We start from the raw sequence: 25801 nt of genomic DNA, 5'->3' as shown, positions 1-25801 counted from the left end.
CGGCTGAGCCAGCACCTGCCGGGGCTGGGCTGCCGGGACCTCAGGCTGCTCCAGGGCGATTCCCTCTCCATTCCCATCGATGCCTGCCTGCGAGCAGGTGGGGCAGCGCTGGTGGCCTCTAGTAACGAAGCTGCAGCTGCGGCTTACACGCTGAGCCCCTCCCCAGCCCTTAAGGTCACGGCCTCTCACTCCCAGGCTGGTCTGGCGGCTCCTGGGGGCTCTGGGCCTCCCCAGGCGGGAAAGGCGCTGGGATGAGACCGGACTCTCGCCCCGTTCATGACAGACGGCACCTGCTGCATCCGGGACAGAGGGACCGGCAGAGCTCCCGTGGCTTCACGTGTTGGGTGACAGTTCCCTTCAGCCAGCCAGGCTCGCCGGAGAAGGGGGCAGCACCTCGGACGAGGACCCCCTGGCCGAGACAGAGCCCCCCTCTCACACACACTGACCGTGAGAGCCTCTGTGGCCTTTGGTGTGGAAGAGGCAGCTGCAGGACAACACACCTGCAAAAGCGACCTGTACAGACTGCCGTGGGAAGGTGAGGAAGTTCCGGAGGTGGTGGCGGTGACAGTGGCACAACAGTGTGAACGTACTTAGTGCCACTGAATTGGACACTCAGAGGTGCCTAAGGCAGTCGACTTACCGCAATAGTGTGTGTGTGTGAGAAACACCCATCGCGGGGCAGGGACAGCCCAGGGTACGCAGGTAGCAGGGACAGCGCCACAGTCACCGAGACAGCTCCAGGCCCAGCGCGGGGCTGGGTGCTTGGACACAGAGAAACCCCCGTGCAGGAGAGCGTGATGATCCGGGCTTGGTCCCCACGCCCTTGGTCACCTGGCCTCTGTGGAGCCCGAAGGGGACCAGCGTGAGGCACGGTGGCCTTCCTGACGGGCGTCCTCGCCGCTGCAATGCACATGACCACACCGCACTGACCAGCAAGTGGGCGCAGGGGAGCCCCAACCCCCGGCTCAGAGAGCGAGGGACTCGCCCTCACCTGCGGCCAGCAGGGCCAGACCGGCACTTCAGCCGCACGGTTGCGGGTCCCCACTGCCTCTGGCTGTCCTGGCCTGTGTCTCTGTCACCCACCCGTGTGGGTGCATGTGGGGCCGTGGGGGCGTGCGGGAGTGCAGTCTCCTGGTGACAACACTTAGCTGGGCTCCTGAGGCTGAGGCTATCGCTTCGGGGAGGACGGCCTACTTCAGTCAAGTAGCTCATCTGAAAAACACATCGTCACGCCGCTGCCAAGCTCCATCATCGGCTTTAACTCACCAGGGCTGAACCGGAGTTCTGTCTCCTGGGGATGCTGGGTTTTCAAATCCACACACAAGGTACAATCATGTACTTGGGGGTTCCTTGAATTACCCACAGACCCCTTGTTCTAGTTTGGGAAGACAGCCCCGTAACTGAGCCGGTCTGCTGGGAAGTCTGAGCCACTGAGCCAGAGCGGATGGGGGAGGGGGTGGAGGAGGAAGGGGGGCTGGGCCCAACAGGAAACTCAAAATTCCAGCAGTGATGGAGATGGTGAGAGGGTGGGCTCCTTTTGCGTAAGTTTGCTCTCGGAGCCATCCTGCACACATGCCGCGGACGCCCCGCGGGCTCTCGGGCCATCAGCCACCTGGCCCGGCCCCGAGCTCCTCTCCCCTCCACGCTCCCCCATCAACTCATCTCTTGTCATTTTCACTCCGTGAGCTTTTGCCCAGCAGTTAGGGGTGTCAGAATCACTTACACCCTGAATTCCACACATCAGCAGCCTTCCTGGTTCAGTGTCAAGTGCAAATTTGATAAGTGGGCCCCACTCGGATCCCAGCAGAAGCTTCCAGATCGGGAAGGGGGGCAGCTCCAGGGCTTCCTCCGGGCTCCCAGCCACCCCAGGTCCTCACCAGGCTCGTTCCAACCTCCCCACAGGGTCAAGACTGCCTCCCAGGCCCTGGGAGGCGGGTCTGCAGGAGCTTCTCCCCGGACCCCGGGCTCCCAGGGGGCCTGGAGGTCCGCTCCCCCTTGTTGGGCTGGGGCCCTGACCCTGGGCTGCCTGAGAGAGCAGCTCCCCACGGGGCTGCGGTGTGCAGTGGGGCCAGGCAGCACCGCCCATGCGTGGGGCCTGCACCCGAATTCAAAACATAGAACCAGCACCTGGATGCCGAGAGCGTCTCCCCACACAGGAGGAAGTCCGGAGAAGACAGATGGCTCCGGGGGCCAAGCGCTGCGACGGGCCCTTCTCGGTGGCTGGAGGAGCTCCCCGGGTCTCATACCTGACCTGCTCCCCAGTGGGGAGCTCACCTTCCCAACTGGGTTCCGGCTCTCAAGCCAGCGGATCTCATCAGAGGCACTTACAGCCCAGCCCCGGGGGCAGGGGCGGCACCGGGAGACTTTTCATTTGCTCATACACGTCCAGATAGAACCTGTGTGTATTCAAGGCGCACAGCATGGTGATGCGGTGCACACAGAGTGGAGTGAGTCCTGAAGTCAAGCCAATTAACTTACCGTCTCCCGACACAGTTGCACTTTGCGTGTGACCAGAGCACCAGAAGTCTACTCCCTCGGCGTCTGCCCCGTGTTCCGCACAGCCCACCAGGCGTGGCCGTCTTCCCTGTGCGCCAGCTCTCCAGACCCCCCCATCCTCCAGGACTGCAGCTTTGGACTGGCCTGGAGACACTTTCCAGCGTCAGGACGGGGGAGCGGGTGCTCCTGGATCCAGTGAGTGGAGGCCAGGGAGGCAGCTAAACACCCCACAGATGGGTCCCAGTGAGAGACGGACTACCTGGGGCAAAGTGTCAGAGGCCCCGAGGTTGAGAAACTCTCGTAATAAGCAGGTGGACCCTTGGCTGAAATCGTCTCAGGGAAAAGCACGACCACCATGGGTTATTACAGCACAGCATATAGCAACGTTTGTTTAACGCGTTTGGAGCTTCTCTTTGGGAAGATGTAAAAGCTCCAGGGACGGGTGTCATGGCCACATGACAACGTGAATGGACTTAATGCCACAGAACTGGACACTGCAATCTGGGGAAAGTGGTACATTTTATGTGACGTTCACTTTACCAAATTAAAAAGAAAACCTATAAGTCACGTTATTTAATTACATCACATAATTATATATGACATAATTATCACTACTTCATACGCTGAGTGCACCGTGCACCAACCTCTATCATAACCGGGACTCTGGTCGCACCCTTGTCCCCACTGGAGAGGGGCAGACTGAAGCCGAGGGGGTCAGTGACTTGTCTGTGGCCGGGTGGGAGGGCCTGGGCAGGCTCTGAACCTGGCACAATCCCACTGCTCCTCAGGGAAAGGTTCTCACCAACCCCAGAGTGGCCTTCGGGGACAGTTCACTCAGCAGGTAGTCCCCGGGTGCCGGCTCTGTGCAGGCAACCTCCCTGAAGGTCGGCTCTTCATCACAGTGTTCGCAGACCAGCTGCCCCTGGGTGCGTACGAGACAGACATCTGGACCACACGCCGGGTGACTCCATCCCGCTCTGGTCTGCGCAGCCCCCGGCGGAGTTAAGCACATCAGCCTCGCCTCCAAACAAGACCCAGCCCAGGCCACCCTCCCTCCCTCCCACCTTCCCTGCTCCACCCGGTGGGAGAGACTCCAGGACGGTTCCCTGGGGCGTGCTCACTTGAGACCTTTGCCATCTGGTGGGGCTCCACACTGCCCTCCTGGGCTGAGATGCTAGGGAGATGGGGCGGGGGGTGCTGGGGTGCAGTGAGGAGAGCCCTCGGGTCTGTGAGGCTCTGGGAACCCACAGCCCCTTGAAGGGGTCAAACGCCTTGAACTCTAGGAAGGCAAAATGGCACGGCTTCTTTGGAAGACAGTTCAGCAGTTCCTTCCAAAACTGTAGCTACTCTCACCACGGGATCCGGCAATCATGCTCCTTGGTGTCTACCCAAACGAACTGAAACTTCTGCGCACATAAAACCTGCAACGGGATGTCTACAGAAGCTTTACCCATAATCACCAAAGCTTGGAAGTAACCGAGACTTCCCTCAGTAAAAGGGTGGCACGTAAACCGGGGTCCATTCAGACAATGGGGTATTACTCAGCACTGAAGAGAAACGAGTGTCACGCCGTGAAAAGACACGGAGGAAACTAAGTGGAAGCAGCCAGCCTGACAAGGCTACGTACTGTGCAATTCCAACTCTCTGATGTTCTGGAAAAGGCAAAGCTGTGCAGGCAGCGAAAGGTCAGTGGCTTCCAGGGGCTGGCAGAGGGGGAGGGCTGAACGGGGCAGCACAGGAGGTGCTCGGGTCAGTGAGGCTGCTCTGGGTCTCCGTGGATGGAGTCCTGTTTCCCCAAACCACAGCAGGCACACCACCGAGAGTGAGCCCCCCAGAGCCAGGGCTCTTACCACAGCAATGTGGCAGCGCCGGCTCCCCGGCTGTGACCCACCGCATCCACTAACGCAAGACGTTAATGCAGGGGGCCCGCAGGGGTCTATGGGGATTCTCTGTCCTGAATGCTCAATGGTTCTGCAAACCCAAAATATTCTTTAAGAAAACTGGCTATAAAAATAAAGTAGACCCCAGAGAAGACAACAGTCAGGGGACTCCAGCCAGGGAGAAGCACGGCCTCCTCACACCGCCCCGCCCCCTGGATCTGCCCCTCCCCCACACCCCGCCCACAGGATCTGGGACCACCACCCACTGCCAGAAACCCAGGTGGTCTTCCGTGATTCCACACCTCTCCCCCAGCCCAGCTGTGAGTCTTGGGCTTTGCCCACCCTGGCTCGGACCACCTCCACGTGCCTCCCTCGCCAAGTCCATCACCTCTCCCGGGGCCAAAACGCGGCCCCCGCCCTGCCTCCCTGGAAGCAATTCCTACCACAGAGAGTGCTTCTAAAACGACCACTTGGACCTTATTCCAGAGCAACCTGGGCAAAACCCTAATCCCCGCCCTCCTGGCCAGGCTCCCCACCAACCTCTCTGCTTCACCTCCGCTGCCCTCAGCCACGCAGGCACATGATGGTCCCAGAGACCAGAACCCGGCACGTAGGGGCACCCAATAAACACACTAAGAAATAAACGATCCCCAGGGTGCTAAACAGATGCTGCCATCTGCGTTCTACAGATGGGGATCAGGGAAACACTGCCAGCCCCCTGGGCTAGGGGATGAAGAATGCAGCGTTTAAAGCAGAACTGTTCACTGTTCGAGTGTATATTAACTCAATGATCACGAGACCCGCCATGCTGCTGCCACTCAGGGCTCCCCGCTTTGGAACCATCTCCTCAGGTCCCGAGGGCCCCCTGCCCACTGTGGCTCTTCCTCCCCTACAGGACACTTTCATCACTCTCCTCCGCCTGCTGTCACCTGTGGTTACTGATAAGTGCCGGGAGGGGGCCAGCTGAGATCACCCAAGGGATGGTCAAAGGGGTCCGGTTGTGGTGCTTGGCGGGAGAAATTTGTGCACGTACAGTTATTAATGACTTTATTTATACACCAATATTTAGTGCTGCTTGCAATTAAGCAGATCTACTTGCAAAATATGACTAATTAGAACAGTCATGCTGGCAGGGAGAAGGCACAGCGTCCCAGCCAAAGTCGCCCCTGCCAGAGAGGCGAGACCAGGTGCGGGATCTCAGTAAGTGGCCTTGGCTCCCCATCCCTGGAGGACCTAGGCAGGGGAGAGGAGGAGGAGGAGAGGGGAGCAGGGCAGGGGAGAGGGTGGAGGGCAGGGGAAGTTGCAATCCCCTAGCCAGGAGCCTTAATTTGTACGATGCTCGTTAACGATGTTCTGTGGCCTCACATTTTCTGCTCCTTGGAAGCCAACGGAAAGGTAGAGGGCTGCCTGATCCAGGGCTGACATTCTGAGGGGAGCCCGAGGAGGGAAGCTGTGCAGCAATGCAGAAACCATACAGGCTGGTGAGTAAAACACGGCATTAACCCCTGGGGGGCATCTGTCCCCACAACACCCTTGTTCATTTCCACCCAGTAAGAGGCAAGACTTTCCAATGTTTCACCAAATAATCGCTTTAGGTCAGAGCATGTGCTTGTGGGAAAGGTGGCCAAGAGCCCTGGTTCCTGGTGGCATCACTACCACCTGGCATGAGCCCAGCGTCCCAGGTGGTTTGAGAACCAGTGTGCCTCACCGGCACCTCCATCCACCTTCATCCGCCTGACTCACAGCTGCCTCCTCCCAGACGTCCAGCCCAAGCCTCTGTTCTAGGCCAGGCACTGAGCCCGGCTGAAGGCACAGAGACTAAGACAGCCCAGAGGCCAGCCGTGACCGTGACCCTGACCCCAAGGTCCTCCAGGTGAGTGACATGGGCATGGAAACAGACAACCAAGCTGTTGTCCCGGTGACGGGGGCACAAGGCCCAGCCAGGAAGGCCTCCTGGAGGAGGTGGCTAGGTGCTGAGGGGAGGAGAGTCATCTGGGCAGAGCAAGCCCTTGGTGGCAGGAAGCACAGGTGGATGGAGGAGCCTCAGCAGTGGCCCATCCTGGCCCCCAGGGACTGGCTGCAGAGAGCAGTGGGCACCCCCAGGCCCCACACCTCTCCCCCCTCACTTCCACGGCTTAAGGGTACCCCCCGGAGGCCTCCCCGACCAGGCAGCCCAAGGCTGCACCCTGTCACCCTCCTCTGGGTCCTGCAGATCTTCCAGTTCCTACGGCCCTGCTTCTCCCTGGAGTGCCTGTTCCCACTAGGACCTAAGCTCCCCCGGAGAGGGGGCCCAGGCCACAGTGCAGAGCCCGACACCCAGTCAGAACCCCAAACATGAGCGGGACGAGTAAGTGAGGAATGAACAGCCTAAAACCGACCTGCAGCTCACGGGGGCGGGGCCGCCAGCCCCCATCAGGACCCTGGGCAGGGAAAGCCAGTGGGGACAGCGTGTCCACGCGGTCCGGGGGCAATGCTGCCCCGCAGCCAGAGCGCCTCCCGTGCAGGGGAGGGGGCACTGCTCAGGATGTAGAGAAGGCAGAAATCTCCGGCTTTATGTGGAATCTCCTGATCTGTAAACGCTGGCAACTGACTCGGGTTTTAAACAGACACCTCTGTTGGCTGGGCGCGGTCTTGGGAGCCAGACCTGCCGGCTCAGAGGGACAGGAGCAGACAGGAGCGGACAGGAGGGAGAGGGGTTTGCACAGCAGAAGGGATGTGGCTGATGTGCTGTGGAAAGATCAGCCCAGGCAGCTGGAGTGGGCGCTGTGGGGGCCGCCCTGGTCCCCCTTCTGGACAAGACCCTCATGCCACCCCGCCATGGTGCCAGCTGCCGATGGTTCTCAGCTGGTCCCTCTCGGGGAGCCGCCTGTGGCCAAGTCTGTGATTCCCAGACATCCAGGGTCTGGTCCACACAGAGGGACAAAGGTCATGTTGCAGCAGGTATCCCCTCGCCCGATCAGGAACATCCCTGCAGGGTAACCCCAGCTCCAGAGCTCCCGGAGGCATTGGCTGTGGGAGGCTCCTGATGGGATTATGTCATGGCCTGACTACCCCCATAGCCCTCCGATCCCCTCCCTCCATAACCACCTGCACGGCAGTAACTGGGAGCTGTGCGTCAGTCCCCAGGGCTCCTGTCGGTCCCACAGGTGCCGGGGATGCTGGGTCCCAAGAGCTCACAGAGCCAACACGTCACCCCGAAACCCCGGATGAATTCAGAGCAGCACACTGTGCAGGTCACGGCAGGTGGCTCTGTGCCCTGCATAACTCAAGCTCCCCGCTTGTCAGGTGTGATCCTGGTTGCTGCAAGCCTGGCTGGCCAGCTGGGGCCGGTGTAGAAGAGCCCTGCTCCGGGCTTGCTGGGTTTGTAAAACACCTGAGCACGTCCTTCTTAGGCAAGTTTCATGAGCAGGTGCATTTTCTGTCTGGGGAAATCACAAGCTCCTGAAGCCACCCTGCACTCCTTGCCGTAAACTCAGGTGACAAAGACGAGGGTCTCTTCCTGTGGCTGGAAAACTGGGTCGGGGCAGGCCAGTCCCTCGTGTGCTGGGTGTCACGGGCAATGGGCACCAGCTCTGAACTTATGCCCGGGCCCGTCGCACAAGACAACAGCAGCTGGCGTCCATGGACCATGTTCCACGCACCAGGATCTCACCCCCAACAATCTTCTGCGGTACGAACATTAAGTCCATTTCACTGACAAGGAAACTGGTTAGGGTCGACATGCCCCTGTGAGCAGCAGCTCCACCTGGGCAGCCACCCCAGGGAAACGCCCGCGGGCCTGTGGGTGACACGCAGGAGGGCACCCTCACCAGACACCCCTGCAGAGGAGGAAGCCCAGTGGGGCACGCACTGCCCACCCCCGGGACTCTGAGCAGGGAGAAGCGGCGCTGGGCGCACACCAGCAGCACCGCGGGCCTGGAAAGCCCAAGTGCACGAGCAAGAGAACGGAGGTGCCCCAGGGCAGGTTCAGGCCGCAGAGGCCGGGACAAACCGAGGGGCGCCCTCCGGGGAGCCTGCGAGGGGCTCAGGGCGGGGGTCTGCCCAGCCTGACCCCCGGGGTCTAGAGCGCACGCACCAGAAATGTCCTGCCTTGGGGCGGGACCACCAGCTTTGTGGCCCCACCACAGGTCACCAGAGCCCAGGTGGGAGGTGAGGTCTGGGGGCTCTCTGGGTGAGGACCCCACCAGCAAGGGAGAAGGCCAGCCCCGCAGCAGCCATCTGCCCACAGGGACCGTGCGAGCAAATGACTGTGCACATGGAGTGGGGACAGAGGGTAAAGGTTCCCCGAAGGCAGAGGAGGGCGGCTGAGACGCCAGGGGAGGACCAGGAGGGGCGTGGTGCGGGAAGAGCTGGAGAGAGGCCTTGGCTGGATGGCGATGACAGATGCACCAGGCCAGCCCGGGCGTGATGAATTCGCTTCCTCACCCGGCCCGGAGGCAGAAACAGATGGGGGAGGCTGTGTGGTGTGCAGGGGGAGATGCCCACACACAGCCACAGGGGCCACGGCCTCCGAGAAGCTCCTAACCCAAACTGCACCCCGAGACTGGAGCTGCCAGAGCCCTGGGCAGCAGAGTTAATAACCAGAGCAGTGGAGGGACGTTCATCACTGTCAGCCCGGAGCACAGGGCGGGCAGGCAGGTGGGTGAGCGTGAGGCCCTGGGCTGCTGCTCCGGGTGCAGAGAGAGAGGCTCCCTCGGTAGGGACCAGGCCAGCCCGGGGCAGGTGAGGGTGGGGCTGGGTCCCGCAGGGCCTAGGCTGCCCAGAACCCGCAGGAAAGGGAGAGGCCGCCCAGCCCCAGGGATGCCCCGCCCCCCGAAGAAGGGAGTCGGCCACACCTCTCTCAAAGCCGGGACACAGAGGGGTCGTGCAGCGGCTCTGCACCCACCCCTCTCTTCACCCTCCCACCCTCTGTCTCAGTTTCCTCCTCTGTGCAACACAGACACTAACACTGACACTGGCGGGTCACACAGGGGCTGAGTTCCTGCATCTGAAAGTCTCCGGCACCTCAGCCCATGACCCGCCCTTCCAGCTCTGGGAACACAGCCAACAGGATGGAAAGCAGGGTCCTGAAGAGACATCTGCACACCCACTTTCACCGCAGCATCATTCGCAGTAGCCGAGAGGTGGGATGGAGCAACCCCAGAGTCCCCGACAGATGAACAGACAAAGCGTGTTCCGTCCATTCAATGCAATGATATTCAGCCTTAAAGGGAAAGGATAGGCTGACACCTGCTGCCACGTGGATGCACCTTGAGGACGTGATGCTCAGTGAAGCAAGCCCGTCACAAAGGACAAGTGCTGTGTGATCCCCTCATCTGGGGTCCCTAGAAGAGTCAGATTGACAGAGACAGAGAGGAGGGCGGTGGGGGCCAGGGGCTGGGGGGCGGGGGGCCTAGAGTTTAACGGGGACAGAGGCTCCGTTTGGGAAGGAAAGGTGCTGGGGATGGATGGGGGGGATGGCTGCACAACAGTGTGGTGTGCCTAGTACCCTGACCTGCACACTTAAAATGAGTAAAATGGTAAATTTACATCACATATGTTTACCACAATTTTTAAAAATAAGACAAGCCGCCCTCCTTTGTGCTTGCACACATAGTAGGTGCTGGACTGACACGTGTTCCTGCCAGCCTCCCCCTCGCCCTGCGGCAGAGAAACAGAAGATCAGAGCAGGGGCCCAGAGCCCACGAGCCAGTGACCCTGGCCGAGCTCCCAGCCTCAGAGCCGCGTAGGGACGAGGAGGCCCTTCAGCCCAGCCCTTCTCTGCATCTGGCCCCTGAGCTGCCGGCTGGGGAGGCCAGCATGCAAGAGGTGGGCACGACAAGGGCTTTGAACAGCATCCCTGAGATCAGACGATTTGTAGGAGTTAATATAAATAGATCAGAGCTCCTGTCCTCGCCTGCTGAGCCGGCAGTGGGGAGGACGAGGGGGGCCCCGCAAACTCACCTTCCGTGGAGTGACCGCCCTGCAGACCCGGCAGCAGGGCTGCGCCCTCCTCGTCCTCCAGGCCACACGTGCAGGCTCTGTGCCCCACCCCCACCTTGCTGCCTGTCACAGTTTCTCTTTTCAAACTCAAGTTGGTTTTCAGACCAAAGCAGAATCACGAGCAGGCCCCTCCCCTGGTGCGCTGTGTGGGGCCTTCAGAACCTGAGGGGCTGGGAGGCACCTCTGGGTAGGGACACACCTGGGTGGGGACACGGGGGCGCCCAGGGGAAGGGGCAGGGCTGGAAGCAACTGTAAGAACACTCCCCCTTGTCTCAGAGCCAGCCTGGGGCTCAGACCTGCTTCCACCCGATTCCCATGATGAATCTCATTAGCCTCAAAATCAACCTACAGACACAGCTCCTTCAAAACACCTGGCAGAGGCTCCTTCAAAATTAACGGGTGCCCAGCACTGGCTCCTCCCCTGCCCCCCTTCCTCCTTCCCTCCCCCCTCACCTCCCTCCCATCAGGCTGGCATTCAGGAGGCTCGGCAAGTGCTAGGTGGATGAATGAATCAATGAGTGAGTCTACATTAACGCCGCACAGGGGAGAAGCAAGGAAGAGACAGCGAGGGTCAAACACAGCTGCCAACCACCTCTCAGTCTCTCTCTGTCTGTCTCTTCTCCCTGCAGGGCCTTCCCTGGCCATGTCTGTCTCTGTCTCTCCCAGCTGAGAGCAGAAGGGCCAGTGGGCTGGGAGCTGCCCTTTCTCCCTGGGAAAGGGGTGGGGACACCAACTCCAGACCCTGAGGAGTGACCAAGGCCCAGAAGGAGTGGCCAGGTGTCCCCCTTCCCACTGCCCAAAAGGCTAGCATCTTGTCTCTCTTCCTGGCCTGAGCAGAGGCGGCCTGGCCAGCCCATAGATTCTTCCCCTAAGAGGACCCTGCTGGCCCCCATTACAGCCCACATGGTGCCCTGTCACAAGACACCCACCATCCCCTGAGGGTCAGGGTTCAGAGGGCTTGGCTGACCGTCCACCTCTGTATCTCACACTGTGTTAAGTCATTAGCCCTCATCCGCTGAGTGATTAAATTCAGCAACTATGTCAATATTAGGGGCCTGGGGGGACCCACCCCCACTGGCTCAAACACTGAGGTCTCGGGCCCCCAAACATGTGCTCAAACATCTTCAAATCATAGCCCTGTTATAACCTTAGGATTGACTAAGAGGGTCGAAAGTAAATACAGTTGACCCCTGAGCAACACAAATTAGAACTGCACAGGTCCGCTTAGCGGCAGGTTGTTCCCAATAGTACACACTACACTACTACATGACCCAGGTTGGCTGAACCCACGAATGCAGAGCCACAGTCACAGAGGGCTGACTGTAACGTAAATGGAGATTTTCGACTGTGCAGAGGGTCGGTGCCCCTAACTCCCATGTGTTCATTAACAAGGACTTAAAACACTCAGTTTTATTCTCTCATGTAAGAGTCTGGAGGTGGGTAGTCCAGGCTGTATGAGGCAGTTCCCCCCGGGTTATCAGGGGCCCAGGCTCCTTCCACCTCACTGCCCTCCTATCCCTATGGTGCAGCCATTGTCCTCACAACCCAAAATGGCTGCCTGAGCCCCAGCCATCACATTCTCATTTCAGCCAACAGGAAGGAGGAGCAACAGGCAAAGGAACAACCCCTTCCTTTTAAAGACACTTCCCGGAAGCTGCATGCCACACTTCTGCCTCTTATTGGCCAGGGCAGGCATGCGGCCATAGCCAACCACCAGGGAGGCTGAGAAAGGCAGTCTTTATCCTTGTTGGCATCATGGCCATATTAGAACATAACAACACATGAGAGAACAAAAGTTTTAATGTTAAAGGAAAGGGGGGAAGCAGCTATTGGGGGGGCAGCTACCTGTGTCACACATCCTCCCCGTTGAGGCCAGGGGCCACCCCCTCCAATACCCTTTTACTATCTTCGCCACAACTTCCCAAGTAGTACTGACGCGTGCAGGGCGAGCACTCCTTGGCGATGCTGTGCTGACCCTGTGCCCCACAGGGAGGACTCTGGCTCCGCTCTCCTGCCCATTCTCCAGGTGAGGAAACCGCCCAGCCTGCGAGGACAGGGCCAGGGCCCAAACCCAGGCCCACATGCTCCTGCCTCAGTAATTTTTATGGCCCAAATTGTGCATGGCAAGTTGGGGCATGAGAGGCCCCATGGCCCTCGACCTCCCCATGGGATGGGGCAGCCCGAGACAGCTGCCCTGGAGGCGTCTCAGCTGTGGAAAGTACCCCAGGGCGTGGCATAGGTTGAGCCCACCGAAAGGCAGAAAGCCAACCTCCGCCTGCGGGGCAGCCGGGCCAGGCTGAGCCCACGGGTCCCGGAGGCCCAGACCCCCTAGCTGGGGTCCTTCTCATTGAACCAGGGGCTCAGGGCGGCCTGGCCCATGCACAGAGGGGCAGCCACCAGCACACATGTGGGGAGGGAGCAGTCCGCTTCAATCAAATTAAAGCAAAGACAGCCATTCAGGGAGAAAAACTGCGAGCTTCTGCTGAAGCTGTTACCTTGAGAAAAAAATCAAAAGCCAGCCCCTCCTAGAGGGACACAGACAGAACCCAGGACGTGGAGCCCCGAGGGCAGTGGGAAAGGGGGGGTGTGCCCACCTGGGGTTCCCCGTCTCCTGGCACCCGCCTTCCTCCCCGGCCCAGGGAGGCTCCTCGCCGCCCCCTGCACAGGGGAGAGGCCAGGGCACCTGCCTCTCCACCAGCCCGGGCACCTCCCTGCAACCCCAACAGCCTACCCTGCGCACGTCCACACAGAACGCAGCCCGGCCCGTACACGCTGGCTGGATTGGGTGTGAAGGGGCGGTTTAGGGGAGAAACCAGAGACACCACCTTCTACACCAAGAACAGTCCCTGCAGAGGAGGTGGGCCGATGTGCGGACAAGACAAAGCTGCCTTTGCCATCCCTCTGGGCCCCTCCCACGGGTGGTGGGCGGGACTTCTGGCATCTAGTGAATGAAAACTGGGGAAGATGGTGAAGAATCAGCACCTCTCCTTGCCGCCCTCACCCTCGGGGCCCAAAGGCAGCTTGTTTCCTAAACAAGACGGCAGTCCCGCTCGGCCACTGCCTCCAGGTCCACCCTCGTCCTCTCCTCCTGGCCAGGGTTTTCAGGTTTCTGGGGGACGAAGGACGAGTCCCCTCTGTGGGGAAGGGGCCTTTGCATGCCTCACCCAGACACTGCCAGCAGGACCCCTTTCCCAGAGGCCAGAGAAACAGCTCCCACCACAGCTTTGGGGTCACAAGGCCAGGTCACACCTGGCCCTGCCGCTCACGAGCCGTGCAACCCCAAGCAAGATGCTTCACCCCTCTGAGTGCCCCTTTCCTCCTCTGCACAGCGGGGCCACTCAGGTTACAGGAGGGATTGGCTGGCACCCAGCTGGTGCTCAACACACACCCATTCGGCCCATGTCACTGAAGTAGCTGCCTCCCAGGGGAAAGCAGTGACAGACCGGCCGCGGTCCAGGACGCCGGCCACTAGGCTCCAGATGAGTCTCCCCTGCCGGGAGAGCCCGCGGGCACACACCCACACAATCCCCCGAGTCTGTGGGCGCACACCCGCACAATCCTCCTGTCCCTGCAGACTCGCTAATCACGTGCAGGCACAACTGCACTAATGTCACGCATGTCACAGAAGAATCCAAAAAAAACCCACTGAAGGATGAAATTAAATGAGCAACAGGAACAGAAGTTCCCACGTTTTCCCCTGTACCTCAGGCGGGGGTATCGTTCGCCCCCGGGGGCGTGCACACTCCAGGCCGCACACCCTGGGCTTGTCCACGTGACAGGCGGGGACCTCCTGAAGACACCTCCTTATAAACAGAGCAGTTTGCTGGAGAGCACCCTTCCGAAGGGAGGCGGGGTCTGTGCCCCCGCCCCGCGGAGGCGGGGGGCAGGCACCCGGGCAGGGCGTCGTCACCGGGAGTCAGGCGGGCGGCCCCCGGGGGCCCAGGGCCGCAGCACAGACATTAGGGCTGGAGCCACTGTAACGTGTACCGAAGTCATGGAAAGGCCCGCGGGGAGGGCCGGTCCTTACAGGACATGCGGGCTTTCCAGAGGCCGGAACGGAGGAGGCGGCGGGGCGCTCGAGGCAGAGGGAAGAGCCCGCGCAAAGGCGCGGGGCGCGAAGACCGCATGCGTCGGCGGCGTCAGGGCGTCGGCGTCGGCGTCAGCGTCGTCTGCGGCGTCAGGGCTTCGGCGTCGTCGGCGGCGTCGGCGGCGTTGGCGGCGTCAGGGCTTCGGCGGCGTCAGGGCTTCGGCGTCGTCGGCGTCAGGGCGTCGGCGGCGTCGGCGTCTGCGGCGTCAGCGTCGTCGGCGGCGTCAGGGCTTCGGCGTCGTCGGTGGCGTTGGCGGCGTCAGGGCTTCGGCGGCGTCAGGGCTTCGGCGTCGTCGGCGTCAGGGCGTCGGCGGCGTCGGCGGCGGCGTGAACAGCCCCACCCCCCAAGGCAGGTTTCTGAGCCAGACTGTCTCCAGGGAAATGCCCCTCTGTGCCAAGAGGACCCAGGAGAAGGGGGGAACGGAGAGAGAGGAGGAAGAGGGCGCACCACTTGCTCACCAGGTGGGGGGTGCTCGGAGCACCCCCCCTCCGCAGCCACCACCCATGTGACGGCTCTGCCCCCGCAGGCAGGAGCCAAGCGGAGGGACCCCCCCAGCCCCGCAGGATGGCTGCCCCCCAGGTAGGAGGGACGCCGCTCAGAACGCCCCCGATGCTGGGAGGGCAGGAAGGAGGACGTGGCGCTCTGAATCCCTGCACTTACCAGAAAGGCACCAGCGGTGATTTCCTCCGGACCCTCTTTCTCCTCCCCTGGTGTTTTGGTGGCTTCGCCATATGGCAGGAGTTAAAAATACAGCTCAGAGTGAGGGGGGTGCAGACAGGAGTGGGCAGGCGTTCCCTGAGTAACCAGGCGGGGGTCTGGCCTGCTCCCTGGTCAGGTGGGAGGCTGGGAAGCTTTTTCAGCCCCGGTGTCGGCTCCCGATGGACTGAGGAAGGAGAATGCCCTTCAGATGCACGGCCCCCATGGAGAGTGACCCCACCAGGGCAGGACAGGCTGCCAACTCCATGCAGGGAGAGGCAGACATTGGGCCCCACTGTGGGCCAGCCAGGAGCGACCCTTTCAGTGGCCTTAGGTGGGGACGCAGGGGCCTGAGTGCATGGAAGGTGGGGGGTTGACAGTGGCTGCAAATCTTTGCTCCTCCTTCCACTGGGGAGCCCGATCCCCTCCCCTCGAACCTGGCCTCGGTGTCTGCATGACCAGCAGGACATGGCAGAAGTGTCCCAAGGTCGAGCCAGAAGAAGCTTCAAATCTCCCACCAGGTCTTGGAACGCTGGCTCTGGGATCCCGGGGCCACCCGGTAAAAAGGCCCACCCCCTCTGAGGTCCCCCTGCTGGAGAAGCCAGGTGCACACACTCCAGTCCACAGTGCCAGCCTTCCAGACATATCCACAAGCGCCCAAATACGTGAGTCAAGTTGCTTTGGACCCTCCAGACTCCGTCCACTTTGTGAACACCACGGAGTAACTTCCATCGACAACACAGGGAACAGAAGACCCAACCAGCTGAGCCCTGTCAACCCTTGCCCTGCAGAATCTGAGATACAATAATGGGGAGCTTGCCTTAAGCCTCTAGGTTTTAATCAGTTACATAGTCACAGATACCTAGAACATTTAGTCATTCATGCCCTCCCTCATTCATTCAGCACACACTCACTAAAACCTCCCCTGAGGCAGGGCCTCTCATAAAAACAGCAGAGACAAATAATTCACTGTCCTTGTCCCCAAGGGAGCTTCTGGGCTGGGCCCTTGGAGCCCACCACGTCTGCTGGGGTCCACACTCGTGGGCCCGTCCCCCGGTTCAGCAGCTTTCTCCTGTGGGGCCTGTCACTTCTGGGCTCACTGTCCAGTTCCCACCCCTGCCGTCATTCTCTCAGGGCGAGGAGAGAGACGCTCGAACAAGTTCTACTTCACTCTAAAAGGTCCTCTGTGTACTAAGAGAAACAGGAGAATGAAGGCGGTGCCCCAGAAAAATACCTACTTGACATAAAAGAAGGTAGTAAGGGAGGAATGGAGGAAGAAAAAAGATCTAAGACAAATAGAAAATAACAGAATCACACACGTAAATCCCACCAGAACGATAATTACACTAAATGTAAGTAGATTAAACACACCAACCGAAAGCCAGAGACTGGCAAAATGGGCTTTAAAAAATCCACATAATCCAACCACATGCTGTCTGCAAGACACTCACTTTAGATTCAAACACACAAATAGGTTGAAAATAAAAAGATGGAAAAAGGTATTTCACACCATCAGGAAGTGACAGGGAGCCAGAGGAGCTAGGCTACAATCAGACAAAGTAGACCTTATGACAGAAAGTTACCAGAAACAAGAAAGGATATTTTACAATGAAAAAAGGGTCAATCCATCAAGAAGACATGATAATTATAAACATGTATGCACCAAACAACAGAAAGCCCAAAACACACAAAGCGAACCTGACAGAAATAAATGGAGAAACAGACAATTCAACAACAGTTGGAGACATCAAACCCCACTTTCCACGATGAGAGGACAAGCAGGCAGGTCAGCAGGAGACACAAGACGCGAGCAACACTGTGAGCCAACCAGACCAAACAGACACGCGAGGACCCTCCACCCGACAACCACAGGAGGCGCACAACACTCTCCAGGACAGGTCATGGGTCAGACCTTAAAACGAGGCTCAGTATGTTAAAAAGGACATGACACAGGGTGCATTCCCTGTAAACAATGGGCTGCAAGGTAAAGGGTCCTCTAAAGTGTCTAGGTGACAGCTCTGGGGGGGACTGCCGAGCTCCGCCTCACTCTCGCCACGGTGTTCCCCGGCTCCTTACCTCTCCGTGCCTCTGTTTCCCATCTGGGCGACCAGGAGAGTGATGGTACCAACCCCACAGAGCTGTAGCAAGTGTTCGCAGTGAACAAGTCAGCCACAGGTACTGTTGCTCATCACGACAAGGGAGGTAATAACAACCCCTCACGCCCCATCTCTGGGTGAGGAAACATTCATTCACACGACAGCAAAGACCTTCAGAACGCCTCCCCTCCCAGTATCCAGCCTGGTCCTCGCTGCAGCCCCGCAGGGCCTTCTGTCCGACAGGGAGAGAGGGCAGTGGGGAGGCCCTGGCACAGAGGTGTCTCTCGGGCCCTCAGCCCACGGCCCGGCGCACAGCAGCCTGTGGGTGGGGACAGAGCGGGCTGGGCAGCGACCGCAGACGCCCCTTTCAGGCAGAGTGCTTTCACACACGGGGAGCTGCGTGTGTAACTGAGGCCTGCTGTCCGTGGAGGGGCGGAGCCTCCAAGAGGTCTTGGCAGAGCTGTGAGCAGGCGGTGGGCTGCAGGGGGCGAGGGGAAGGACATTGCAGAGGCCTCTGCTTCGTTGCGGGGAGCCATCCTTCTCAGGGTTTTTAAGCTTTTTTGGGGGGAGAATAACTAGGTTTATTCGTTTCTTTATTTTTTAGTGGAGGTGCCGGGGATTGAACTGAGGACCTCACACATGCTAGGCACGCGCTCTGCCCCCAAGCCACACCCCATGCCAGCCTTCTGTTTTAAAGCATTAAGTCCCCACAACCGAGGAAGAGGCTGTACCTGAGGACTAAAGGGCTGGATTCAAGGTCCGCTACAGTGGGCGTGCAGAAGGCGAGCAGACAACTGAGAGGAACGCCAAGCCCTGGTCCTCTGCCTCTGTGTCCCACGACTGCTCTCTGACACCACATCTCTTCTCGACAGAGAAGGCGGGGATGGTGACCAACGCCGGCCGGAGTGAGGGGTGCCCCGCGCTCACACACACGAAGGGTGTATCCCTGCAGCCCCTCTGTGGGGGCGGTGGCGCTTTACAACCCCACTTCACGGGTGTTCGGGAGGGAAATGGGCCAATTCAAAGTGGGCCACCCGGCCGGCTGGTGCCTGACAGCCTGGGAGTCGCCTCCTGCCTATGAGGGCCACCACCACCATTTCTCCAAAAAGGGACTCAAGTTCCTGGTGGTAAAATAATTTCCCCAAGGTGGCCACAGCGAGAGACAGGCCAAACCCGGCACTCGAAGGGAAAAGCTAGGGCTGTCCTGGGTGGGCATCAGTCAGTTCCTGTTCCTGAAGCCAAGAGCCTAGGTGAGCTGACCAGGGCACCATCCCCCCAAGCGCGACATCACGCAGCGAACTGTGTGGAGCGGAGCGCAGAGCGGCGGCAGGCAAACTGCACGGGTGCTGGAGGCAGGCAGACTTGGGTGCGAATCCCGCCTCTGCCACCGGGTGACCGCGAGCAACTGCTTAACCTCCCTGAGCCTCAGTGTTCATGTCTGCAAAATGAGCAGAGAGCAGCTCACAAGGGGCACAGGGCTGGCACATCAACGGAGATTCAGGAGAAGGTGGTCGGCCCGCGGCACCAGGACTGGCTTGATTATGACTGTAGCTTGATCGTCATGAAAGATTCTAAGTCCAGGTGCCCAAAACACAGGATTCTGTCCTGATCCTTTGTGAATCTTGCCTCCTCCAGGAAGCCAAGCCAAGCATTTAACATCAAGTCTCAGACAAAGCACAGCTTGGTTGGAGTGAGCCCGTCTACCCGGCTCCCACCACAAGAGGCTCAAGTCTGGGTTCTGAGCAAGTGCCCCAGGCTGTCGGTGCCTGTCTGGGCCTCCCTGGCCCACCGTCCCCACTCACAGGCCTGGCACGACCCCAACAGCACCTCCCAGCCCCACACACGCCTGCCTTCCCGCCTCGGGGCCTCCACCTGTGCTGTTTCACCTGCCTGACATCATCCTCTTATCTCTTGCTCTTCAAGCCCCAGCTTGATGTCACCTCCACCAGGAAGCCTCTGTGAACACCTGAGGGTGGCCATCTACTTTCTGCCCTGGGACTGCATGCCACTACCCGGCCCAGTGTCCCTGGCACCTTCCCTTTCCAGGTCGCCATCACAAGTCACGTGCTTCCGAGTCGAGGCGGCGGGGGAGCTGCAGTTCAAGGACCAGAAGCCGGCGAGGTGACTCCCCAGGAACAGTCAGTGCACAAAAGGAGACAGCGAGCACGCGGTGCCAGCCCGGCTCCCGGGTCATGCTCGGCGCTGCTGCGTAGTGTGAGCTCCTGCCTCGATGTGGTTCCAACACCCTCACGGATGGACAGGCGTGTAATAAACACTGCAAAACCTTCGGTGTAGAACCTGGGGGTTGTTCTGCCTGGCACAGTTCTTTCGACTTTTCCACCCGTTTGAAAATGTTCAGAATAAAATGCTGGGGAAAGCACTCCTCCAGGACACCCTCCCCCAAGCCACCGGTCACAGCCCCCTGCAGGGCCAGGACGGCACAGCCCCACGTCTGACCTCCGGGAACAGGGCAGCCTTCCCATCTCACACAGGGGACGTGCCCCAGGGACTTGTCCTCCTGGGAGGTGGCCAAGGCTGATGGGATCCTGCGTGAGGCCGCCCAGAGGGTCCCCACAGGCCGCCAGGGAAGCTGGGGTGTGGGGAGGCATTTGGAAAACTCAAGGCTGCAGCTCTTCACTGAATAAAAGACAAGCATTTAGCATGTGTAATAACCAGTCTGGCATATCCCACCGACGTGTCACCCCTAGGGAGCAGCAGGATTCACACTCCAAAGGCCTCGCTGCCTTGCCTGCACGGGGTCGGGGGTGGCAGATTCGAGGCCTGCTGAATTTCTAGGCCAAGAGTGTGGCCCCAGACCGCCTTGTGGCCCCATCTGTAGCTCCTGCTCCGTTTCAGTTAGGTCAGTCCACGTCCCCCCTCCCAGTTCTGCCCAATGTCCGGCTGGTTGGTTTGTTTTTTTCCACTGCTCTGTGACACTTACGCTGACAAGCTCAGAACGGTGCCCTCCCCAAGTGAGGCAAAACATGGCTCTTTCTTACGAAACAGAAAGCAAAGAACAAAAAAACGAGATCAGCTGTCAAAACCATGTCAGAGACGAAATCACTGACAAACAGCACCCCTGACAGTAAACGCAGACGCCCCCAAACTCCCAAGTCCTGGGCTGTCCGTCGAGTCCAAGCACTCCCGGGCACTGCCCGGGGGTCCCCGCAGGCTCGGAGGCCTGATCCCGGGGAGCAGAGGCGAACCCCAGAGCTAATCGCGACTTCGCCTCACCCACCACACTGCCTCCCGTTTCTCTCCACCTGAGCAAGATAAAGATGCATTTCGAGATTTATTCTCCGGGTTGTAAAAGAAGAATTCGTGCAGCTTGTCAGACGGCTGGGAGACAGCTTCAGAGGAACAGCCCTCATCTTTCTGCCAACTCCCCCATCTGCTGGAAAAAACGACTGCTCACCCTGCTCCCTCGGAGCTGAGCACATTGTGTCCGAGCAGGCCAACCCCCGCAAGCAGGCTGTGGCCCGTCCCTGGAGGGGGCGTCCTCCCTAGCACTGGACACTGGCTCTGTCTTGGCTGCGAGAACAGAGCATCACTGAATGAGAATGTGAACACAGGCTCTCCCTCGGCCCCTACCCCGCCTCCCAGATCCAAAAAGCCCCCTCAGGCTCTCTCGGCCTCTGCTCCACGGGGAAGAGGAGAGGGGACAGAAATGTCCAGGACCTCAGACTGAGGACCAGGGTCTGGGGCATCGCGGCTGCCCCGAAGAACGGCGTGCTTCCCGAGGCTCCAGGCTAGGACCCGCTGGCGCACAGCTGCTCGCGTCACTGATTCTGGCCGCCCCCTCATCACTGGCCACCCTTGAGCTTCCCTCCGAACTGATGCGCCCCCATCACGGTTAATGTCACCACAGACTGGAGGAGCGCTTGTTTGGAAAGTCAACAGAGACTGAATGCCACTGGAAACCTCCCCCAGAGTGAGTCACCAGCTCCGAGCTTCAGAAGAACGTCCTCCCTGAGTGATGTTACAGCACTTGAGGGCTGGGGGCGCCGAGAGCGTGCGGGAGGCGGCTCCACGGGACCCGGTCTGCAGCTCTGCCGGCCGCGCGGACTTCTGCCGGGAAACTCTGGAGAAGCAGAGGCTGCCAGGGAGCCTCTCGTTCCATCCCAGCCCCTCCACACGGCCACCCAGGGCCCAGTCTCGGTGACAAGAGCCACGAGGCAGTACGGGGACCCTGCATGCAGGGTGTCCTCCGCCACTGGAGGCTGGGAGTCACGCAGGATCCGGCGGTTATCTGCCCGCTGGGCAGCGGGACGGGCAGGTGGTGGGTGGAGGAGAGGAGGGGCCCTAGGACCAGACGCCGGAGCCCCAGTCCCGCCACCACCACTAGCCAGGCGGGAGGGCCGAAGCTGGTCACAGGCCCTCTCTGAGCTCCAGTTTCCACGTCTGTCAAATGGGAGAGGCAACTGTTCCCGTCTCCCAGGAGCGCTGGGGCCACGCGCTGAGCTGCATGAAATGCAAAGTCCCGCGCAGGGCCGCGCACCCGGGAGGCCGTCTGCGGGCGGGCCCGGGACGCGCTCGTCCTGCTTCCCGGGCGCCACTGCGTGCTCCCTGATACCAGAAGCGCTGATAAAGTTCAAGCCGACTTTCTAAGAAAACACGGGGAGCCTAATCAACACCCTTCCCCACACCCTCATCCACTCAGCAACGTCCCATTACGTGCCTGAACCTCTGGGGGGCGGGGCGGTTCTAGAAAGCTCACTAGGACGTAGCTGCCTGAACAGCCAACGTGAATTCGGAGGTCAGAAGAGAGCAGCTAAGTAACGCCATGCACCCAAAGGCATCCTGCCTCTTCCCTGTTATTCCCCTGTGTGCCCCACAGCAGACTCATGGAGACCTCTTTCAGCGGTGGCCAGAAGAGGACCTTCCGGGAAAGGGTTTAAAGGTCTCAGGGCTTAAAGGTTCCCCAAGTTCAGCAAGCCCTCCCACGGACTGCCTGGGGGAGGCCGCACAGGGCACCGCCGTCCCAGCGCCAGCCTGGCCAGCAGCATCTGCCTACCCGCCCCCCGGAGGACACTGCACCCGCCGGACACGCAGGGGCACCCTGCCAGGGGCCGCGGGACCAGGCTCCTGACTCCGGCTGGAGCAGCAGGAGGCCGCTTCGGGAAAAAAGCCCGGCCTGGCCTCGCCCGACATGCTCACCGGACCCTTGCCCACAAGGGCCCCTGCCTGCAGGGGGTGGGCGCACAGCTCTGGAAAAAAGCACCCCAGTGCTGGGGCCCTGCACTGCCCATCGCCTTGGGAAGCCTGCACACAGACGTTCCAGTCTCAACTGCAGGTGGCCAACCCCCACTGCACCCCAACTTCTGGACGGTCCTTCTCCAGGGTGCCACTCTCCCCACCCCAAGTCCCCTGGGGGAACGCCAGGCCCTCAGAGGTCTCACCTAGGTTGCCAGGAAGTTCACTCACCTCCTACCTGTGCTCGGCTGGTCCGAGAAATGAGACCTGACTGACAAGGGAGGGAAGTGGCATGCATTAAGCACCTACTGTGTACCGGTTTCCTCCTCGCCCATCATCTTCACTTAATCCTCAGAAAAATCATGGGCGGCAGTTATGATCATTCCTGTTTTTGTGCATTAAAACCCCCCGAGGCTAAGATGTCCCTGCCCTGGTGCATTGCCTCCCTGGGCAGCTGACAACTTCACCTGGGCCCCTGGCTCTTCTTTAAGTCCTTGCCTGGGTTGCGGGGGGAGGGGGGATAAGGGCTCACGCCCAGTGCAGAGCTGGCCCCAGGACCTGTTCACCTGCCCACGTCCCTTTTTCTGTGCAAGGCTGTGGATTCCCTTCCCATCTTCTCCACCCCCTTTTGGGTCTCGGGCACATTACTAATGGCTCCACATACAGTAGGCACTTAATAAAAGCTGGATGCTCTCAGGGGGGCTGGTTATCCATGCCCCTTAGGCATAAATCACCTTGCTCTACCGATCAGCAGGGACCCCTCAAATCCAGGTTGGAAAGGCAGCCCCCACTGCAGAGGCCAGAACCCCCAGGATGCGAGGAAACACACACGTGCCCCTGGCTCCAGCATCCTCTCCCCGCAAAGGCGGATGAGGGAAATCGGGCCCAGAGTGCTGTCTAAGGGGCCCCACAGCCCCACTCCTCACGCCGCAGCAGCCACACCTCCAGGAGCTTGTTAGAAAGAAACACAGGCACTCGAGCCCGCCCCAGGCCCACTGGTCAGAACCTGCGTGCTAGCCCGGCCCCCAGGCCCTCGCGTGCACGTTTAAGTCGGAGAAGCTCCTCTCTACCGAGAACCATTGGCGCCGTTTCTCTGGAAAGGGGTGTTATCGTGGGCTCAAAGCCAGGCTGACACAGAGCTGGACACTCACAGAACAAGTCCTGCATTAGCACCCCGGGTCCCTCCAAGGTCACCGCCCATACTGGGCACTGGGGGGGTTCCCCACGCAGGCCTCAGAATCTTCCCACCCACACCTGGTCACCAGGGGTGACTGAAAGGAAACAAGGAGCCAGCTCCCCAGGATGGTGCCGTGAGGCACTTGCTGACAGTGCGTGTCACCGTTCCCTGGGAAAGCAGGGCACATGTCCCTGCCCTGGTGCATTGCCTCCCTGGGCAGCTGACAACTTCACCTGGGCCCCTGGCTCTTCTTTAAGTCCTTGCCTGGGTTGCGGGGGGGAGGGGGGATAAGGGCTCACGCCCTGCAATGAACACCAGGTGACCCACGACTGCTGTGGAAGGGGCTGAGTGACGAAGGGGTTCTGAGAGGCGCCAAAGAGCCAAGGGTGCACCTATAGGGCAGGGGTCTCCTTTTTCTCAGTGACGCCAGCCAGGAGCGACTGCACGCCTCACTCCTCCCTCCCAGGATAAACAGAAAGGGGAAGTCGCCGCTGGCCTGCCACCGCAGAGCCACCAGGCTGACCCACGCCCTGACCCCACCCTCACCTGAGCCCAGGAGCTCTGTACAGAACTACACAGAAGTGGGCGGCAGGCGGGATGCCTCTGCCCCATGAGTGCAGCCTGCACAGCCACGGGATCTGGGATGACCAGATGAACACACACACACACACACACACACACACACACACACAGCCTGCACAGCCACGGGATCTGGGATGACCAGATGAACACACACACACACACACACACACACACACACACACACACACAGCCTGCACAGCCACGGGATCTGGGATGACCAGATGAACACACACACACACACACACACGTTTCCCCTCCGCCGCAGTCCATGGAGTGTGAGCCAGATGGTCCCAAAGACAAGGGGACCAAGGGGTTAGACAGGGTGCAGAGCACGCAGGAACCCCAACCCAGCCGGTGCTCGGTGCTCCCTGCCCCGCCCCAGATGGGCGCCGGGACTTCAGCGGAGAGGGGCCGCGCACGCGACTTCGGACCCACGGGAGGCAAACGCGCGGCCGGGAAGCCGAGGCCAGTACGGCTGGGCGGTCCCGCCCCATCCCGTCCCCTGCTTAATCCTTGAACCGAAATAGCCCCGGGTAATCCCGGGACGAGACGGGAAGGGTATTAACCCCGAGCCACGAAGAAGAGACGAAGGCGTCCAGAGGGAAGAGGGCTAGGCGCGTCCTGGGCTGGAGGCTGCACAGAGTCCCCTCGGGAGCGATGCGACCCGCAAGTGACCCAGGCGGCCTCGAGGGCGGGATCCGTGCCTGCCGCGCTCCCTCCCTTCCGGGTCTCCGGGTCAGGAGTTCTGGCCCCGCTACCCAGAGCCCCAGGGCTGCGCCCTGTAGCGAGGCCGACCCCGCAACCGAGCTCCAGAGTCGCGGGAGCCCGAATCCCGAGCCGGCCGGCTGCTGAGAGCCTGGCAGGCGGGAGCGCAGGGCAGCGCCCCGGAGCCCCTTTCCCCGGGAGCTCAGTCCCTGCCGAGACCGAGCCCCAGGTCGGGGCCGCGACCCCGCCGGGGATACGCCAGGGCGCCCAGAGTCTCCTGGCGGGCAGGGGCGCTCCCCAGCCCGGCCCCGAGGGGAGTGGGGCCCCCCAAGAAGTTCGCGCGCCCCCGACACGCCCGCCGCCCCCGGTGCCCGCTTACTTGTCTCGGTGGCCGCCGAGCTCCGGAATGGCGCCCAGCGGCTCGGGGCCGGGGTCGGGGCGGCGGGCGCACGCGGCCAGGTGCCGCCGGTGCCGCTCCAGCAGGCCGGCGTTCTCGCGGCTCAGCCGCGCCACTTGGCGCTCCAGCTCCTCGATGCGCCGCCGCCGGCGCGCCAGCAGCTCCTGCTGCGCCGCGACGATCCGGGTCAGCTCCTGCAGGTATTCGGCCGCCTGGCCGGGGGGCTCGGCGGCGCTCGCCATGGTCCCGCCTCAGGCGAGCGGGCGGCGGCGGGGCGGCGGCGGCGGCGGCGGCGGGGCGGCCATGGCTGCGCGGCGGGGACGGCGGCTCCGCGCGGCGCGGCGCGGCGCGGGGCTCGGCCCGGGGGGCGCGGCGCGCGGGGCTGGCGCGGCCCCGCCTCGGCGCCCGGCTCCCGCCTCCGCCCGCGCCCGCCCCCCGGCGCCTCCGCGCCGCCCGCGGCCCCACGGACGCGGCGGGGCGGGCAGGGCGCGGAGCTGCGGCCGCCGCGG

At 61.0% G+C, this 25801-nt stretch overlaps 1 protein-coding gene across 1 annotated transcript in view; it reads right to left on the bottom strand.

The window, feature by feature from the left end:
- IQSEC1 (IQ motif and Sec7 domain ArfGEF 1) overlaps positions 1-25534 on the bottom strand; it is a 284272-nt gene extending 258738 nt beyond the window's left edge. Inside the window, exon 1 of the mRNA XM_072941947.1 lies at positions 25275-25534. Within this exon, the coding sequence (XP_072798048.1) occupies positions 25275-25534 (260 nt within the window). The remainder of the gene's footprint in view (positions 1-25274) is intronic.
- Positions 25535-25801: the final 267 nt, after the last annotated feature.

Source organism: Vicugna pacos, chromosome 17 (assembly GCF_048564905.1).
Source record: "Vicugna pacos chromosome 17, VicPac4, whole genome shotgun sequence".
NCBI lineage: Eukaryota > Metazoa > Chordata > Mammalia > Artiodactyla > Camelidae > Vicugna > Vicugna pacos.
The sequence above is the reverse complement of the archived record's forward strand: the minus strand, read 5'-3'. Positions and strand labels throughout refer to the sequence as shown.